Genomic DNA, 20,470 nt, shown 5'->3' with positions numbered 1-20,470 from the left:
TGCATATTTTTTAACTGTTTCATATTTAACACAGCCTGTGGTGCCAGAATAGACATTCTGAAGGAGCAGCAGCCTGCAGCTGCTCAGCTCAGCTCTCCCCCAACCCGGGACACTGGGCTGTGCCACAGAACCAGCTCTGCAAGGTTTGGGAGCCGCTCCCCCAGATCCTCTCACTGCTTACCCAACAGGTCAGTCTGCAGCCTCTGCTTACATTCATCACCCTGGTGGACAGTCTTTCTCTTTCCTAAAAATGTAACCACTTCTTGGAGAAGGTACTTGAAGAAGAGGAATTTGATTTCTTAGATGTACTAAATGTTTTATTTCCTTCAAGGGAAGAAAGTTTCTGATTTGCTTTAAGCCTGTCTGACCTTCGTGGCCTAAGAACATTCCTAGTGGTGTTCCCTAATTTAATTTGCACAGGCTGTGGGATTTGCAATGGCTTATATCTGTTAGCCCTCTCTGAGGGGTAATTCTTGCTGCTTTTGCCATCCAAGTTGGAGATCAGCTTCTCAGCACCCTGTGGAAGCAGCTCCGTATGGCAGTGTTGCAGTCAGTGTGAGCTGCCTTCAGCTCCGTGCTCAGACACAGAAGAACGGGGGGTGGAGAACCTGTGGGGTGTGTGCTGTTGCAGCTGTTCAGGAATGATGGTCAGCTCTGCACAGAAATAACAAGCTCAGCCACTTGTTGCTGGGTTGGATGGCACAGGTGACATTCTGCACCATGCTGCTTAGACAGTGCCTGAGCTGCAAGCACTGCACTTGAGTTGGAGGAAGGTGGCCTTCAGTCAGGACTGACCTTCCCACTCCCAGGCTCTCCTGGGACCCTGAGGAACCTTAGGCATTGCACACTGGTTACTGGGGGGTAGCATCTCCTCTCCCAAACCACTCCTCATGTGTGGCTTCCTCCTTAAAGTAAGGTTTTGCAGCAGTTGATGTGGAAGGGAGCTGTTTGCAGTCCCGTCTGCTTGGGATGTATTGTTTGTCACCTCCTTGCCAAATTAGAAATTTCAACCAGCAGGTGAGAATTTTCTTCATAAAGAAAAAAAAAATATAGGAGCAAGGAAGTAGCTGGAGTGCTCTAGAGGTAAGCAAAGACAGCAGATGTTCCAAATTATTTTAGGTTTTTAACATTGCTGACTGAGTTTGGAGAGTTAGAGATCTGCAAGCATTTCCCAAAAGAATTCTGCCCCACCCTGTTACTCTGTCATGGCATGTACCTGGGTCTGACAGCCAGAGGCAGCAGCTGGCAGCTCACCTCTCAGGAAAAGCCATCTGTATGGTGTGGAACAAGAGTATTAATTAAAGTAGGCCCTGACTGATGGTGTGAACGGGTTAGTGGTAGCTCAAGTCTGCTCTGAATCAGAAATAGGTTAAATGATGCCTGTTGCTGCTCCTGTTTCCTGGCAAAGCTACCTTCTACTAACTGAAGGGTGCAAGATGGTTCCTTGCTCATGGCAGGGGGGTTGGAACTAGATGATCTTTAAGGTCCCTTCCAACCTTAATTGATTCCAACCTATGACTCTAAGAGGAAATTATGAATCCTAACTCCAAACAGGTGTGTGTTTGCACAGGGTGTCCTCCAGTCTGTATTTTTGCTAATATTAGAAATACGCTGTTAATGCCAGAAGGGAAACACAGTGTGCCATGTAAAGGATCCTCTTTTTCAACCCTGACCTTCAAGATAGGATTTTACCTGCTGAACAGGAGAGTACAGGCTGGGATGCAGCAATGCTCCTCCTCAGTCCTTCTCCACCGAAGTGTCTTTTCTTACGTGGCCATTTGGACTTGCCTCTGGCTGCAGCTTTCTTACCTGAGGCACTTGGATGCATATCAGTAGAGAGAAATTCATAGATACTCCCAACGTTCATCAAAACATAATTTATTTTGACTCCCCTGTATCCCAAGCTGCCTGGTCTGTATTGTTTTACATACAATGTTTTGGTTGTGTTGGTTTTTACTGTTGTTCTAGTTTGCTTGCATGGAATTATTTCCTCTATGAATATAACTTTAATTTTATTTGAGAGTATAGCATGAGAAGAAAAATAACTTGTTTTCCTTTTAAGATTGCATCCATCCCCGGGCTCAGCTTCAGAAAAGTCACTTGGGCCTACTCAGGATCCTGAGCGGTCGCTGACGGAATACATCCATCGCCTGGAGGTGATCCAGCAGAGACTGGGGGGTCTGCAGCCAGGTAAGAACCACCCTGGTACACCCTCACAGCTGCCACAAGTCTGGGCTGATTTTTGCAGGGTTCTCCTGATTTCTTTCTACATAGAGAGGAGAAGACTGAGGGAGGGATCTAATGAATGTGTATCAATACATGAGGGCATCAAGAAGGCAGGGACAAGCTCTTGTCACTTGTGCCCTGTGACAGGACGAGGGGCAATGGACTCAAACTCGAGCACAGGAAATTCTGCCTCAACATGAGGAAGAACTTCTTGCCTGCGAGGGTGACAGAGCCCTGGGACAGGCTGCCCAGAGAGGTTGTAGAGTTTCCTTCTCCAGAGACTTTCAAGACCTGCCTGGATGCCTTTCTGAGTGACCTGCCCTACTTGTTTCGTTTTTTTTGGCCCTGCTCTGGCAGGAGGGTTGGACTCGATGATCTTAAGAGGTCCCTTCCAACCCATAAAATTCCGTGATTCTGTGACACTTGAAATACGTAAAGAGCATAATTTTTTTGGAATAATTAAAATTATGGGGAGAGGAAAAAAAACGAAGTCTCTGAAATGAAGCCTTTATGTGAATCGTATCTGAAGCTAGTCCAGGTGTGGCATTTCTCAAAATAAGCTTGTAGTGAAATTCTTCAGAAATAAGGCTGAATAATTTAATGTGATTTCCTTACCCCTCACCCCGTTACCAAGTCTAAAAAAGCAAGTGTTGCAGTGTAAATGAAGGTGTGTAAAGAGTTAATTTGCTTTAAAGTCAGAGAACCATTGTAACAGTTGAACAGTGCTTTACCTGCAGCACAAACTGTAGTAATTCCTTCATGTATTGCTTCCTTATATTCCATAGCTGATTAAAACAATATTTGGAAGCTGGTAAAGCTGGACATCTAGTTCTAAGATTGATTGAAGAGCTCACAAAAGATTGTAGTGGTACCTGTCTTTGCTATTTAAAACACTTTTGCCTAATTTCTAGGCTAAATGTACTTAGTTTAATCTTCTAGTCACTCTTCTTACATCGTAGTTGTATCACAGAAATTCCTTGTCCCAAGAAAAAACTAAACTGTCACCACATCACCCTGAAATCATCTCCTATCTGGATATGCTTAGAAGTGTTTTCCAGATTTTTTTTATGTTTGAGACTCATGTCTGGACCTTCTCCAGTGTATTCATATCTCTGGGTTGTGAACAACAGAGCTGGACCTGCAGCTGCAGTGTCACTTCTGCTAGACCTGAGTCCAAAGAAAACCGCTTCCTTCTTTGTACCTGTAACCGTCGTCTTGCAGGGGCAGCCTCCCCTGCCTTCCCCACTGCAGGGCAGCAGCACAGGCTGAGCAGCAGGGTCAGAACACACACGGAGTGCACACACAGCCCATCCAATGGCTAGGCCAGGGAGGCTGTGCTCCTGCAGCTGATGGGCACCCCTGTCAGCTTGGGCCACTGCTAGGGATGGAATTGTGATGCACACATCTGCTCAGTGACAAGACCTTGGCCAGCAACAGAATGTCTATGGAATTACTACAAGAGTGGCAGAGTTGGACTGTGCTGTGTGTAAAGCAGGCCTGCAGCTCAGCACTGGTCTTTGTGTGTGAACATTTCCTTTGGCAGATGTGTGAGCTTTCAGATCTTGTTCTGCATTGTTCCTAAGTGGCTCATGAAAACGGTAATGGTCTCGCTGTAGCTCGTATGAGGCACATTGAGGAAATTACATGCTGCTAACTGCACCCTGTTTCTTCATAACACAAGCAGTTTTCTGATACTCATTTCTTTTTATTTAAATTTAGGGCAAGTTCCAGGTCCACCTCGCCAGCGAAACACGAAAAAGTGATGAGAAGGCTTCTGAAACCTGTGCTGCAAACCCCTCCCCGAGTCATTGCTTCCTTCCGAGTTGGTCCATCCTGGATGGAGGCACTTGCAATCTCTTCTGCAACTGAAAAAGGGCAGTGCTTTTGCATCAGATTTTTATATGACTTTTTATTATATTTTAGTACTTAAAGAGGAAATTACTTTTCACGAAGAACAATGTCTCATGTGAAATTACTAAGTTAACAGCTACGTGTGCCCACATCAGTGCATTTTAAGTTGCGAAGAATCTCCTTGGTGTTTATTTTTCTATAGTGTATAGCTGGATTCCTTGTAAAAAAAGTTATTAAAATAGCCTTTTGCCAGTGAATTCTTACATTGTATAGTTATTTGTTTTCACCTTACCTATGTACATTTTTCACTGTTCCTCACATTGTTTGGGTTTTATTATTCTGACTAACATGACAGCTAAAATAACTCTCCCAAATATCAAAGATCTGTGTTGCCTCTGTGAATTTAGGGTTTGCTCTTCTGGTTTTACAATAAATAAGTCATCCCTCCCTCAGTCTTTCTCATCACATTCCAGTTCAGTGCCAAGCCACCACTCCTTGAACTCTTCTGTGACTGAGCTATGCATGCATTATATATTTGGTCTGACTGAATTAATGCAATATAATTAATCTGTGCCTGCTCGGAAAGTCAAACGTGTGTTGGATTTTCTTCCAGTGTGACCTTCATTTATCACACTGATCTTTCCAGCCATGAACTTGACTCAGGATCAGAGCTGTCCTTCCGACTTCCCTGAGCCTTCCCTCTGGGGAAGAGGGAAAGGCAGAGCTTTGGGGGGAAATGGCCTCCCTGTTCAACGCCTGGTATTTCCGCACGGTACCGGACGTCTGACCTTGCTGTGCCCTGTCCCCTCCACCCTGCTCCAGGAGACAGCCTGGGCAGGTGTGTCCTCTCTTGTCATCTGCCCCTGTCACAACCAGCTATCAGCGTGCTGGGTTGTATTTGCTGATGGCTTGAGTAAAGGTAGTGTCCAGGCATGAACAAAGCCATGCTGGAACTGGTGAGAGAGAAGGGGAATAGTCTTCTCCTGGAAGCCTGTTGAGAAGCAGCTGAGCTCAGCTGGCTGCACCCTTGACTCTCCCTCAATTTATCAGAGACTCTGAGAGAGCAGTCAGAAAAAGAGCTGCCTCTGACACTTGGCAGACTGGAGCATGTGTTATAAAATAGCTTGCATGTTCAGGAACTTAAAAAAAATAAACCAAATTATTTCCAAAATTGGTTTGGATTACACCAGTGTTTAGAAATGGGAAAATAAACAGAGTCAATGCAGGAAAGCAGAGATTAAGTCCAGTCGAAAGTGCAAATAAATGGGATCGAAGAGAAATAAGTAAAGCTTATAAGCACCGAATGAGAAGTTTTTAACACAACTCTTGGACTGCTGGTGGTTATCTTTCATAGTTATTGTGGATCCTTTTAGCTTCGTTTTCTGAATTCAAAAGGTTCATAATTTTTGTTTTAAAAAAATCTGCATTTTGCCAAAACCAAACGAAGGAAAGCACTGAACTCTGTCTACCTCTAATGGAAGTGAAGAGCCTGATTGCAAATCCTGGCTCTGTCCTGTACCTTGTGCTGTAGGTACTTTTCAGGGGGGTGGTTCCAAATGTATATTAAGTTGCTGGTCAGAGAGCAGAAAGCAGGAGACGTTCTGGTGGAACTTCCATTTCCAGTCATCACGTTTCAAGTGTCAAAATGAGAGATGCCAAAGATCATGCTGAATAAGACTTTCTGTGATATTTACCTGTGGTATTTGTATCATGGTTTTTCACAAAAGCCAAGTGTTTCTTGGGATAACCTAAGATTTAATTCTTTTTCTTTAGAAAAAGTACAGGTGGAATTCTAACACCAGAAGTATTTTAAGACTCTGGAAATGTGAAATCTCTACCTTTGAAGCATACATGGTCTTGAACTTCGGGGTATCAGAAAAATCTTCTGGAGGCAGGTTATTATTGGTACAGCCTATTAAAAGGTTTTTCTTGACAGGATATTGTGATACTGGCTTCACCTGAGGTTGAGATGCACATTTAACTGTTTAAGTCCAGTATTTGTCTTGGCATGCTCGTTGGTTGTCTGCCATCTGCCTCACCATTTAGTTCTCTGAAAAATAATGTGATTCTACGATTTTCCTGCCAGCTCGGGAGCAGGATCCACAGGGATACTGAGTGGGATGCCACAGCTCTGTCAGTTACTCTCCCTGGTTTTCTTCCCAACTTTCTGCCTGTTACTGAAGGTGAAGTTAGTGTGTTCAGGACCAGTGGCAAGGCCCTGGGTTTCACAGAATCATAGAATCCTAGGGGTTGGAAGGGACCTGGAAAGATCACCCAGCCCAACCCCCCTGCCAGAGCAGGGTCACCCAGAGCACATCACACAGGAACGTGTCCAGGGGGGGTTGAATGTCTCCAGAGAAGGAGCCTCCACAGCCTCTCTGGGCAGCCTGTCCCAGGGCTCTGTCACCCTCACAGGAAAGAAGTTTTTTCTCATGTTTACGTGGAACCTCCTGTGCTCCAGTTTGCACTCATTGCCCCTTATCCTATCACTGGACATCACTGAACAAAGCCTGGCTCTGTCCTCCTGACACTGCCCTGAACGTGTTTGCAAACATGGATGAGCTCGCCCCTCAGTCTCCTCTTCTCCAAGCTCCAGAGACCCAGCTCCCTCAGCCTTCCCTCACCAGGGAGCTGTTCCTCTCCCCTCACCACCTCGGTGCCCCAGACCCCGGGCTGGGCGGGGGGGGTCCCCCCGCAGCTGCAGCCTCCCCCCCAGCCCTGCTCCCCCCCCCCCCCCCAAGCCCTGCCCGCGCCGCTCCCGCTCCCCGCCGCCAGGGGGCCCTGCCCGCCCCGGCGCGAGGCGGCCTGGGAGCGCCCCGCCCGCGCGGGCACGCGGGGCCGGCTGCGGCAGCGGCTGCGCGGGGCGCGCGGCGCCTCCTCCCGCCCTGCCCGCCCTGCCCGCCCGGCCCGGCCCGGCCCGGCCCGGCCCTGCCCGCCCTGCCCGGCCCCGCCTGCGGCAGCGCTGGGTGGCGGCCCTGCCGGCGGCCGCTCGCTGCCAGCCCGCACCGCACCGCGCCGCGCCATGGCGGCGGAGCGCGGGGGCTACTCCCTGGAGGCGGTGCCGCTGCCGCCCGAGGTGCGCGCCAGCCTGGCCGAGCTGGAGCTGGAGCTGTCGGAAGGTGAGGGGGCGGCCGCGGCGGGGGAAGGCTCGGCCCCGGGGCCGCGGCGGGGGAAGCCCCGCGGGTCGCTTCCTTTGCCCGCGGAGGGGCCTGGCGGGAGGCGGGAGCCTGGTCCTCCGGCTGCCTCAGGGCTCCGGGACGGGGCGGGCCGTGCTGAGCAGGCAGCCGGGGCTGGGGGGCCCGGGCCCCGTGCGGGAAGCGCGGTGCGGGGTGTGTCCCCCCCCGCCCCGGTGCGGGGCAGCCCCGGGAGGGGAGGCGGCCCCCGCCCTCGGTCCCGCTGCGAGCGGGGGTTTGAGGCCCCTTCGGAGGTGGCTTGAGATGGGCACCGGGTGATTTCACTCTGAACCGGGCACCGAAGCGATCAGCCAGCATGCCGCTGGGTGCTCTGAAAATACCGATACATGGCGGGGGGGTGTTTAAAATTCCCAGTGACAGCTAAAGCCTTCATCCTCTGTCGTCCCGAGGTTTTCGTGCCGTGTGTCAGGTCTCACGGCAGGAACAGGGTGCCGTTCCCTCCGCTTCGCTCGTTCCCCTTTGCCCGGAGGTGGCAGAGATTGCGCTGCCGGGCCCGAGTTCGCTTTGACACCAGCCTTCAGCCCGCCTGCTGGTTTGCTGCCCCCAGAGCTGCTGCTGTGCCTCCCCGCCCGCCTCCAGGCTTCTGCTGAGCGGCAACAGCCTTTCTCCTGACCCCTGGGGGAATTACACCCGTTTTCCTGGTGAGATCGGGGTGGTTTTTTTGCGTGTTGGTTCCCTGGCGTGGCCGGAGCGAGGCCGTCGTGTCTTCCCGTGCAGCGCAGTCAAGCAGCGCCTTGGGATAGAGGAGCTACAGAGCTGCAAGTGCCACCAGCCCGGGGCAGGAACGTCCAGCTTGCTCCCCAGGTGCTGCAGTTTTCGGATCAGCACTTTCAGGTGGGCGACACGGGGGTTGTTCCAGCTTCAGGCGCTGGCGGACACGGGTTGTGGTTCAGGAACCCGTCCACGGGTGGGCTGCCCTTCCCTCCAGCCTGGCACCTTTGGTGCAGAGGTGAAGCGTAGGGTTAGGAACTTCGCTGTCCAGGTTTAACCTGTTGCTGCACGTCTGCGGAGCAGCAACCTGGCAACGTCCTGTTGCTTGTGCAAGAGGAGTTCAGGGACTTGGGAGCTGCCCACGCGCGGTGCAGCGCCTGCTTGGCAACTCGTGGGTCGACCAGGATATCCTGGGGTTCGCTTCTCCTTTGTGTAGGTCCCGACTGCGTTTGTTTAACCACGGGAATCTCGTTTGGTGTGTGGGTCTGCGGTATGCTAAACCTGTGAGGCACCTGAAGTTTGTGAGCTGGCCTAGTGCAGGGTGTCTCATCCTGGAATTGGTGTTGCTGTAGAGCTGCTGGATTAGTGAAGCAAATGGATAAAGTCATAATGTTCCCTCAGACTTCTGGGGCACTCCAAAGACTTAGTTTATGATCTTAGGTATAATCTCAGATCTAAGGAGTGATTATTTTTCTGCCTTCTCTCTATAACTTGAAGACGTTTGCAGGCAGAGGTTTTTCAACATCTGGTGTTATGTTAAGTGCTCATGTTCTGGGATCACGTTAAGTTAGTATATGCTGCTTTTACTGGACTCCTTTATTATTCATATCCAGAACTTGTGTACTTGGAGAGGAGGGAATAGTGATCAAAGATGAGATACTTGCATTTTAATCTATGTAAAGTGGATACAAGTTTTGTATTGTACTCTCCTTCTAGAAGCAAGTGGATACCTTCAGAGATTGTCGGTTGTTTGCCCCTTTTTATTTGAGCAGAATCCAGCCCATAGTGGAAGGCTGTTGCTGGGCCACCACTTCCTCAAGTTTTCAGTGGCCTTTTTACTGGATGTACAGTGCTGTTCTGCACTTGGTGTGTGGTTGTTGTAGCTGACCTCTGCCTTAACAAAGGCTTGTGTGTGAAAGCAGGCAGACTGCAGGGAGATTCAATGGGAGATTCTTAGGCTGTAAATTGGAGAAGGTCATACTTGGGAGGATGTTACCATAGAGAGGAAGTGTGAAGGGAGGAAAGGAAAGAAGAAACAAGTTCCTTTCTACTTTGTGTGTGTGTGTAATTTGTTAATTTAAATGTCTTGTATGCTGTGCTGGGGCAGAATTAACATATGTTCTCTTTGATTATGTTATTTTCACTTATAAGTAAATTGGGAAGATGATAAAAAACCTCCTTTGGTTTTGCCCAGGATTGTCATAGTGAAAGTTGTGAAGAGTGTTTGCATTTAATGTAGAGAAAATAAAGAGAGTACATTGCTACTTTCTAAAGACAACTCAAAATCTCAAACTGTTTAGCCTAGAAGATTTTTGGGTGGGGAAGGAAGGCTGACTCTTGCTACAGTTCTGGTCACATGCAGTGCCGTGTATCCTTACAATTTTACATGATCCTAATCTCTTGATTGACATTGTTTGTGTCCTTCATGTACCAGAAAAAGAATACTTGGCTGTAGAAAACAAATGCTAGAACAGTGCTGCTGTGTTGCTTTGTTATATCAACACTGTAATTTCTTTCCTGCTGAAAAAAAATTAGTGAATCTATGAGTGCAAACCAGGAGATCTGCCACACCCTTTTTGGGAGATAAGGACAATTTTAAGAGATGATGGGCAGCTGAGCTGAGTTGTAGCTGATTAATCTGTAGGCTAAGCTTTCATACCTAAAGTCTGTAAGATGCAGCAGCTTTCTGATGTAATGGAAAGATGCAGAGCTCCCTGATCAGCCTGGCAGGGTCCTCTGTAAAAGCATGAAAGTGATGCTATTAAAGGCCAGTACTTCAGTTCTTTATTAGTCACTACAGAATGTTTTTCTTTTATGTGCTTTTAAAGACAACTAAGGTTATAAACACCTCCTTTAAAAAACAATAATTCCTCGGTGGAAATTTTGTAGGAAAAACATCAATGTGCTTTTTTAAAGCCTGTACTTGTTTTATGATAGTGTATCATATATTTGTGTGTAATTTTATGTATTGGAATGCATTTGCACACTGCTTTTCATTAACTTACAACAGTTTTCAAGATCAGGTCTCCTTTAGAAATTATTATTGCTTGTGTAATTTGTCAGTTCTTGAAAACAGTATTTTATTTGAAAGATGTGCCTCAAAACAACTTTAGACTGTTCTCTTGTGCAAAAACCTCCTCATTTTTATCCTTTTCGGAGCTTTCACAGTTACTTGCTTCAGTTTTTTCCAAGGCACATAGCTATAATTTACTGGGTTGTGCAATGAGATCCATGCTTTGGGTAACAGAGGAAAGCTTGAGAAGTTGTGAAACCCTTCCTCTGGCAGAAAAAAGTCTTGACATTTGAAGACCTCTTACAGTCCACCACTGGACACTGTGGTTCCACTATTTGAGCATCGTCACTTGTGCACTCCTAAGCCTTGGGAATGTGGAAATGAATCATTTTTTTCTTCTTCCTCTTCTGTATCATCTGTGCAGGAAGATTCTTGTTCCTTTCTAATCCAAGGGCAGTATATGTAGAAGTAGTCAAAGATAAAACTGTGTTATGTGCCTGTGTAGCAACAAGGATCATCCCACAGGTGTTACCTTGTATGGCTTTGTCTTCTAGAGTTGTTCATGGTGGTAGCCTCCTCAGCTAGCAGTTTAGGGTCTTCCAAGAACAAATGACTGCGTTTGTTTCTTTTCTTGGAAATTTTGTGTGCTTGTTGTTATGTGGTTCTGGGGAGACTTTGGAAGCATAACCTATGATTTGCATTCAGTAAATGTTACATAAAAGCTGAGGAAAGAAAAATGTGGATTTACAGACTTTTAGGTGGCTGTTTGGTCAGCATGTGAGTATTACAACTGTTTTGTGAGAATTTCTCATCCGTTTTAAACATTAACTATGTGGATTTGCTTTTTCTTCTGTTTCCTAGGAATTTGTAGGTCAGTCGTATTTTGAAACTGAGCTTAAACTCTTAACAGAGATGACCTTCTGTAAAGAGACTGAAGGTACCTTTTTCTAGTTCAAATCTATCCCATTATCCCACTGATTGCCAAATGGGAAATGCTGCTCTTGATGGCTTCTGTCAAACAGGCTACAGAATTAGTCCTGAGATGGAAATGTGTTGTCACATAGTTCACCATCTTAATTATAACTTGATTTCACTGCTTGTTTGGTGTGTTATGTTTTCCATCTCTTAACACTGCCCCAGAGTTTCTTCTGAGCCTAGTTAAGTCTCAGTGGAAAGAGTGACATTTTAGGTGGAGTGTTTGATGTGCAGGTTGCTCTGCTTCCCAATGAGATGTTTGTGTCTGCCTGGATAGAGGGCTCACTCACATAATTTTGATCCCAATTATTTATTTTCCATTTAAGAAAGGAGGAATTGGTGCATGTGACAAAAAGTGTTGTCTGATTTGTTTGGTTTTGGTCGTGGTTGTTTGTGGGGTTTTTTTGGAAGAGATGCGTTTTATGCATTTTATGTGTTTTGAGGTACTGCAGGTAGTGTAATGCGTACAGCTGAGTGGAAGAAGGTGTCACCTAGGAGGGTTTCCTGAGAAAAAAATCAAAGATATGTAGTGTCTGACATTTTTAGCAACTGCAAATATTCCAGTAATACTCCAGCAAATACTTGTTGTAATAACTACTAGCCAGAATTAGCCCATACTAACAGTCTGGTTGTTTTTTCTAAAAAAGAAATTAATAATAGAATACTTTTTTTGGGGCAGAACACCTTTCTAATAAAAAAACCAAACCCTAAAGGTAGTGGTCAGAGCTGCAAAGTTTAACTTAATTGCTTTTGTTACACTAGCAGTATTGATGTAGTTTTAAAATACTGTGTGTGAAATCAGGTGAGGAAGAAGAGACACACATGCACACTTTAACCCATTATCCTTATGATAAAGCATGGTGTTTGGGTGTTAAGTTTCTTCTGGTCTTGAAGTGATAGTTTTCTTGTTACAGAAATCTTCAAAAAGCATGTCTGCAAATTGTGGTTGTTTACAGTTTCTTTAAGCTTTTTAATACCTGGAAAGAAATATAATTTGAGGCTGTCAGTGAGAAGAACTGTTGGAACTGGGAAGGCAGATGCTTGGTAAGTGGATGGTAGTCTGTGAAACTTGACCTGCAGCGTCTTCGTTGCTTAATTTCTGGGCCTTTCCAACAGAAACTGTTAATTATGTGATAGTATGTGGGGCTTGCCAAATACCCATGGGGACTGAGTAAGTCTACAAAGCTTGTTCTCACATGTAACACCTGGTGCAGGCCTAGGGAAGTGCCTGGCTGGCGTTCTTCAGGCTATCTTGTATCCTTAGGTCCAGTTTGTGACTGAAATAGTCACACAGTGTTTGAAGAGAAGCGGGTTTCTGTTTTATTTATTTGTTATTAAGCAGTCTTGTGGCAAGAAGCAGTTGCCATTATGAGCTTTATGGTTATCATATGCAAGAGATCCTATAACTCTGGTCATGTAAGGTATGTGAAGAAATTTTGTGGCTATCAATTGATGGAATAGGGCTAGCTCTTTCTGCCAGCCCTGTGTGGATGTCAGGTACTGTTGTAGTCTTTATGAATACTTGCTGCTGTAATGCTGTGTTGTATATAAGCCAAGAAATGGTAACCAGCTCAAATGCGCCTTATATGGGTACAGGCATATTTGACTCTTGAATCAAAATGTGCCTGTGTTTAAACTTGTTTTGCTTTGACAGATGCTGATTGTAAAACTGCACAACGATGCAGCTACCATTACCTCCCTGGAATACTCAGAGAATCTAGTTGTAATGGCTTGACCTTGTGTTTCACTGGTGGGTCTCTAAGCACATTCTGAACTTGTGTTACTCTTAGGTTTGTGTTGTTTAATGTATGTATTACTGTATTATTATTAGGGAGAAATTAAGTTATTTAAGGAGAAGGAGGGCTTTTCATAGCTTGTAACAGATGGATTATTTCATTTGCTGCTATTGGATGTGCACACAATGACTGTGTATAGGGAATTCTAGCTACAGCAATCTTCAGGCATATCTTCCAGCAGACTAAAGCTGTTGCCTTCATCGTGTGACATCTTTGCTCCAAAATAGTCTTTTTGTTTATGTCCAAGCAGGTAGATTTCTTACCTGCTGTGAAAAGCTGTTGAAGCTTTGGAGCTTCATGGGCAAAAAGTGTTACTGCTGGATAGAGTTGCTGTCCTAGCCTTTCCGTTTCACTGATGGCATCAGGGGATGCAGAGTCACCTGCAGCCATTGACAGGCTGGCTGTGAAGCAGCTGCCCAGCAGGTTGTCATTGCTCTGTCTCCTCCTGTTTTTCTGACTGGTCAGTTAGTCCAGGTCATTAAAGAACTTCAGCGTTCTGAAGCCGTGTTCTGGTCATAGCTAGATTTTATAACAGCAGCAGCTGAAAACCAGATTGCTTTTAAAGCTCACTTCTTTTCCAAGTAAAACTGTCTGGTTATGGTAGATAATGCAAATTAAGGCTACATGTCTGTTGAGATAAAGGCTGTCTAGCTAGGTGGCTGCTCGGTAGACATCTGGTTTGTGGGATGCTTCTATCCACCATGTGCTGTGGCTGAGAGGAATGTTTTGGAGGGAGCTCAAGCACTGAATGTTGCCCTAACTGAACTAATTTGCTAGTAGAGCAGGATAAAAGAGATGTGGAGGAGAGAGACATAGCTACTGGGCTAGGTAGGAGTGCTTCTGTTGGGGCAGGCTACTGGCACTGAGATGACAGGAGCTGTTTTTTCTAAATGTTTTTGTCTCCTTTGTTCTGTGTATCAGCCACATAAGGTTGTAAATGTTGTGCTAGTCTACAAGGGTGCTGTTGAGTCTGCTATTGACAGTGGCTGTTGAGTTGGAGCTGTCCTGTCCACAATGTGCAGGAGGTATTTTTCTAAACGGGGTTAGGTGTCGTAACTGGTACCATTCCCAATGTTTCAGAGTTACCCCATCACATTAGTGTAATTGTAACAGTGACAACTGAGACTCTTGTAGCTACGTTTGTTGGATTACTACAGTGAAAAACAATTTAGACTGTCACTTCTCCTTCACCTGTGGGAATGCACTACAGTTGAGTCTATCAAAATCTTGCTGTCTCTTTGCTGTGTAGAATTAATTCATAAACCAGTGATTTAAGAGAGATAGCAGTAAACATAGATGGTGTGAAGAGTTCAAAGTCTTGTGCTCCCTTCTACATTGTGAGAGAAATACAAATTGACCCATTTTCTTTTTCTTACCACATCTAATGTGCTGGATGATCAGAGTTAGAATTATTAGCAGCCATGCTGGAAAGTTCTGTCACAGCATTGGGGCACTGTGATAACCATGGTTTTCATCTGTATCACACTTTCTGTTTCACTCTGATTCCCACTCCCCCATCATACTAATTTTCCACCTGTATTTATCTGCCAGCCTTTCCCCTCATCCCCTGTTTTTGTTTTTTCTCTTCTGGAACATAGAAGCATGAACAAGATGTTGTCTTTTACCTGAGAGCACCCTTACACTTTTTAGCTGCTTGTAATGAAAACCACCCCATAAGCAGTGAGAATCTGCAGAAGGCTTACAGCCATCAAAATAAGACTGGATGTCCTTAGCTTCCAACTTAGCTGTGATGGGGATGCATTTAAGGGCTTACAAAAAAGAACTGAATCGACTGTGTTATCACAGAATCACAGAATCCTAGGGGTTGGAAGGGACCTGGAAAGACCATCCAGTCCAACCCCCCTGCCAGAGCAGGACCACCTAGAGCACATCACACAGGAATGTGTCCAGGTGGGTTTTGAATGTCTCCAGCCAAGGAGACTCCACAGCCTCTCTGGGCAGCCTGTCCCAGGTCTCTGTCACTCTCACAGTAAAGAGAGTAAAGAGAAAAGTTATCTTTATCATTTTGAGGAAACAGAAGATGCATAACCAGGAGAACTGGGAGGGCCAGGTCATCAGCGTTCTTTCCAATCAAAGCAGAATTTCAGACTCTACCAGTTAGGTGGTTGAGGCTTTTTTTTTTTTGTCTTAATTTCTGCAGTAGTTACCCAGTGTTTAAATTATTCTATTCCCTGTGTTCGAGTAAAAGAATGTAAAATACTTCATGTCTCTTTCAGAATCAATTCTGTGTTGAATGGTCAACCATAGGTGTTGGAGATGGAGGGTGAAGGCGCTAGTAGCAACTCACTATGTGCTTTGGCAATACCTTCATTCATTGCTGGTCTAAACGGCAACATTCTTCATAACTGTAACATGCTGATTTTAATCTAGCTAGTACATAGGTTATGTTTGTCAGAAATTCCTTTAGGATTTACTTGGATGTAATCCTGGGCATCCCTGCTCTAGCTGACTCTGGAGGAGCAGGGGGTTGAACTAGGTTGAACTTGAGATGTCCTTAACAACTTTGGCTGTTCTTTGACAGAGGACTGGTTTTTAAACCTTGTTATTCTTTTGTATGTTGCTTTTGCAAGGAAGGTTAAATCTTGGTGAAGAACAGGAGTATGATGGCAACCAATCCTTTAAGAGAATTAGAAGAAGTAAATTTTCTTCCAGGTATTCCGATGGAAAAGTAAGCTTCCCTTAAAATCTTAATGCATGTATTTATGAGGTAAATAGACCTTTATAAAATTAATGTAGAACACTGCCCTGTGTTCTGCCTCCTCTTCTCCCCCCCTCAAACCTGAATCAAGCTCTGTCAGTCTGGAGAACATAGTGATTTTTTAAATTTTTTTTATTATTATTATTTGCTAGTTGAAATCTAAGAAGGATTTTTTTTTTAATATATATTGTTTTTAAAAGAATAAACTATTCTTCTGAAATAGGATTTTAATGGCAAAGGGCTATGGGCAGTTTTTGGACTGGAGAAGAGTACGACACAGAGGTTGAAGATGCCCAAGTTGCCAGCTTGATGACATTGTGTTCTGCTGAGTTACAGGTGCATCACCCAGTTCTGTTACTGGAAGAAAGATCTTTTTACTATACTTGTATGCAAATAGAGAGGCAAAATGTGCATTTCAGTGCCTGTGATTACGAGACAGTCATTTGCTTATAAAGAATGTGCATATTTACCTTGGAATAAGTATCAAAGTTTCTTGGCACAAGGTTTGCAGATCTCAAGGAAGCATAAACTTGCTGCATTCTCCTCAGTTTTTTTGAAGTCATGATTGCAGACCCAAATTTGAAGATCTGCAGCAAGGTGTACATGTATGGCTTTCTTGTGTTAAGGTTAGAGAAGGCAGTTCTGCAATGCAGAATTCAGGGGACCAAGCTAAAATGTGTGGCCCATTCATTAAATCCTCCAAATCATCATCATGTCCTTCAACATTCTTTCTGTTTTATTGCCAACTTTGTTCTTTCTCACTGTTGTTTCCCCAGTGGTGCTCAACCCAACATAGAGAGGTCATCTTTGTTACAGCTCCTCCCCTGAAACCTTGTTGAAAAATGCAGCATTGTTTGCCTTGTTTCCCTAGAAGTCAGTTTTATTCACTCCTCCTTTTTAGTGACCAGCTTTCTTTTAAACCTGCTTGGGGTTTTGTTTGTTTGTTTTCCAGTGTTGAGGCCTCTGTCTTGTAGTGGGTGTCTGTGATAAGCTTACTGACAAGATGGTGAAGAAAGAGGCAGCTTTTAATCTTCCCTGTCATGTTACCTTCTAAAGGTCAAAATGCTTCAATTAGGAAATACTTCTTCCTTGAAAGGGCTGTCAGGCCCTGGAACAGACTGCCTGGGCAAGTGGTGGAGTCACCATTCCTGGGGGGATTTAAAAGATGTGTATGTGTGGTGCTTGGAGACGTGGTTTAGTGGTGGACTTGGCAGTTAACACGTGGACTTGATGATCATGAAGGTCTTCAACCAAAATGATTCTGTTATTCTCTTTCATTATCTCTGTGTATGTCCCTCTAAGAATTTCAATAGACCTCATACAGATGGTGAATATAATTGGGCCTCATCCCTTCACTAGCTGGCTAGTTCTTGTTCAGTGTTCCTCCTGGGCTCCGTCAAGAAAGGTCTAACAAGATTCTGCTTTTACTAGTACTTCCTACTTGTGGACAGTGAAATTATGCTAATAGCTGATGTCATAATATTATGAAGGTAGATGCAAATAATCTTTTATTCTCGCTTTTTAGTATAAATTATTTTGAGGTTTTTATTATTTTTCCTTTTTCCTGGTTTTCATGTTCATTTCATTTCTGGTTACCTTTTTTCCTAGAGTGCCTTTCAAAGTATACAGCTACTGGATAAGAAAGTTGTGAGGGTAGCATTTCCTTATTTATCCTTAAACAATATTCCACATTACTGCAGAAACTGCTGATTGCACTTAATGAGCTGATGGTGAAGTCTGAAGGGCGTGCTTGTGCCTATCAGTTCAGCTATCTCCTTCCTTACCACTGGAAAAGAATATAATACTGGGATTTTGCTACTTCCCTTTCTGCCTTATTATCCTTTGTGTAGTGGTTTTCTGATGTTTTTTCCTTTGGGGGGCTGAGGGGCACCCTTCTACTGCTGCCGAGCTCATTCTTTCCATTTCCCCTTTTGTGCACAAGAGAGTCTCAGTTTTTACAATGAGGATTTTGTGCCCAGCTTGCTTCTCTGCTTTCTGCTGCTGTGAAGGGAGCTGGAAGGGGCCTGTGTCCTTCCCCAGGCTCTGGGTAGGACAGCTGAACTGAAGAAGCAGCCATTGCCCAAAAAGGGGAATTCCTATCCTCAAGTTTTTATCTTGATCTGCAGCTGGAGCCTCTCTGATGCTGTGGTACAGTGCAACAAATTAATATGAGAGAAAGTCAACCTTATTTTTTTTAAGTAATTTAGTGAGTTGAATTAGTTTAGTGTTACCAGATGGACTCAGATCTGGCTGGAAAGATTGAGTTGAGAAAGAAGGATGATGCCAATACTTCAGCTTATTTGCAACATGATTCCATATCTAAAATAATTTTTTTTCAGCATCTGCCATTATCCATACTGCTGTTCCTTCAGAGCTGTCCTGGATCCAGCCTGGGATAAAACGTTGGCCTTGCTGGTTATAGAGGCATTTTGTTGCTCTAAAGCTTGAAATACAACAACTCCCATAAGTCATGGTGTAGGACCAGTACGTTAGTTTCCCATGGGTCTGCAATTAATCAGATACAAGGAAAATACTCTTAATTTATCCAGTAGGGTTTGAAAAAGCTTTTTGCATAAAACCTCTAGGGGTAGGTGGTTAAATGTCACTTGAGGACCTTCAGATCTGTCCTGCTGTGGAGAGGTTTCTGCACGGCAGTCTGTGAACTGCAGCTTTTTGGAGGCAAGGAAGGCCAGGGATTTTTGCCTCTATTTTTTCCTGTTGCAACAAGGCTCGTAGGTAGGAGGAGGCTAACAATACAGAGAGTACAGCATGAAGGCCATTTCAGGCCTCTAGGAGAATGGCATTACAGCTTTGAGGCTGAAAAGGTAAGTTTTTACTCTTTGATCCAGCCTCTTTTTTTTTTTTTGGCAAAAACAGTATGCATGACATAATGAAGTAGGGAGAAGAAGCTGAGGGATAAAAAAATATGCTGTGTTTTGTAGAAGTCCCACAGTATGAGATCTCTGCCTTATGTTACAAGGAATAGGCAATGTTCCAAAGATGCAGAAATTTGTTGCAAAGAAAGCATGTCAGACATGTTGTTAAAGCACACTGGGAAGCAGGATTAGGAAAAGACATTCAGTATCACTGGGGAGATGTTTGTTTACAATTACGTATTGTTTAACAAAAAATATTTAAATTTCTCATTTCACATGTTTGTGTATAATTTGTATTTGGTGGGAATTATTTCAATTTGCAATGTGCATTCACTGTTCCAGAGATGGGAGCTCAGTAAAGATTCCCTCCTTTTTTTTTTTTTCCAGAAACAGTGTTTGAAGAAAGCAATTCTTTAGTTTGAGCATCTTTTTCTAATTTTTTTAGGTTTTTGTTTACTAAATAACATTCACTAGGAAAATTAAACTGTATAAACCAGCTAGGTGAGGTTGCAGTACACATTGTGGGAATTGCAACGGCTGTACTTGGGCTGCTCGTTCTTGCTCTTGCCTTGTTTCTGCTGCCCTTGGGTTATACATTCACATAGTAAAATTAATGACCTTGCAACTTCTTAGCTGTCAAGCTGATGAACCAAGAGTTACACCTTAAGCACCTAGAGGTCTCTCTTTTTTTGTTCTCTTCCCCCCTTGCTCTAGTACAAGGGTGTTGCTGCTCAACGAGCTTGCACCTTGAGACTCTTGCTCTGGAGTTCCTCCCAGTTTGATTCCACGTAGTCTCAGTTGACTTTTGGGCTTACAGTTTACCAGGAAGACTCCAAGAAGTTTAGCTGTTGTGGGTTACATTTTTGCTAGGGATGAGTTTGTCTTCCTCAAGCAGTTTGGTAAACTGAGGCACAGTATATTTTGTGGTAAGCATGTTGGCTTGAGCAGTAGTGCCGGGGTAGAGGCAGAATGTGCCTTTGTCCTCCCTTTCCAGCTACACCCAGATTGTTTGTGAGGTTTTGGTTTTCTTTCCTTGAATAATGCAGTAAATTGGTCTGTTCAAAAGTATTGCTATAAGAATTGACCAAATTGATTGTGTGACAAGTGATGGAATACGTTAAGGAAATTAGTGGTTTTAGACAGGAAATGCTCTTCTGATTAACTTGAAGTAGTTAGAACAAATTTTATCTGTGTTTCTCAGCTTTTAAAACTTGAGATGCAAGATTAGGTGTATCAGTAAAATGCCTAAATTAAAGTCATAGTTCTCTTCAAATTTGGGTTTTAGTAGATATTGACAGTGTTCTGATTTGCTTTGTTTTTATTTTCATCAGTTTCTAAATTTATCAATGCCCAAGACTTGACTGTTAAGATGTAGCAAATTAGGATCTTCCCTTCCTAATAAAAGGTGTTTTTCAATTTTCCTTCAGAATGTTTTGATTTTTTTAATTGAAAGAAAAACTTTGAGTGCTGGAAATACTTGTAACAGAGCTGTTTGCAGGAGATGGAGGCTGCTCCAGGGATCATAGAATAATGATCTGCAAAAGGCAGCACTGTGATTATCACCCTTTCTTTTTTTCAGTGAAAATGATTTTTTTTTCCTACCTTATTGTCATTAGTAGAAATCTGTAGCACAGCACACAGTGAACTAGAGAAAGTTTTCCAGCGAGAAGAGAAAGGGAACCAGAACCACTCAGAATAACTTCTAATCCTGTCAGTAATGTGCCCCTGAGATACTCTTGGCTAGCAGGCCACAGATTTTACCAGGTCCTGAGCAATATAAAGGAAGCTTCACTTAATCTCCTTTTCCAGGATAGGTGACCAAACGAAAAAAATGTAGTTATGGAATAGCTATATGAATTGTTAGTTGGAAGATGGAATAATCAACCATG

At 44.2% G+C, this 20,470-nt stretch overlaps 2 protein-coding genes across 17 annotated transcripts in view; both read left to right on the top strand.

The window, feature by feature from the left end:
• PCNT (pericentrin) overlaps positions 1-4,334 on the top strand; it is a 90,306-nt gene extending 85,972 nt beyond the window's left edge. For all 11 annotated transcript variants that reach the window (XM_051623757.1, XM_051623765.1, XM_051623764.1 and 8 more), the window contains 3 exons: positions 35-188; positions 2,063-2,190; positions 3,946-4,334. In XM_051623757.1, the coding sequence (XP_051479717.1) occupies positions 35-188; positions 2,063-2,190; positions 3,946-3,989 (326 nt within the window). In that variant the 3' untranslated portion in view covers positions 3,990-4,334. The remainder of the gene's footprint in view (positions 1-34; positions 189-2,062; positions 2,191-3,945) is intronic.
• Positions 4,335-7,099: 2,765 nt separating this feature from the next.
• DIP2A (disco interacting protein 2 homolog A) overlaps positions 7,100-20,470 on the top strand; it is a 119,259-nt gene continuing 105,888 nt past the window's right edge. For all 6 annotated transcript variants that reach the window (XR_007889932.1, XR_007889933.1, XM_051623770.1 and 3 more), the window contains exon 1: positions 7,100-7,196. Coding sequence is in view for 4 of the 6 variants with exons in the window: in XM_051623770.1 (XP_051479730.1) it covers positions 7,100-7,196 (97 nt within the window). In the remaining 2 variants the exon portion in view is untranslated. The remainder of the gene's footprint in view (positions 7,197-20,470) is intronic.

The sequence above is a fragment of the Apus apus genome, chromosome 6, assembly GCF_020740795.1.
Source record: "Apus apus isolate bApuApu2 chromosome 6, bApuApu2.pri.cur, whole genome shotgun sequence".
Lineage (NCBI taxonomy): Eukaryota > Metazoa > Chordata > Aves > Apodiformes > Apodidae > Apus > Apus apus.
The sequence above is the reverse complement of the archived record's forward strand: the minus strand, read 5'-3'. Positions and strand labels throughout refer to the sequence as shown.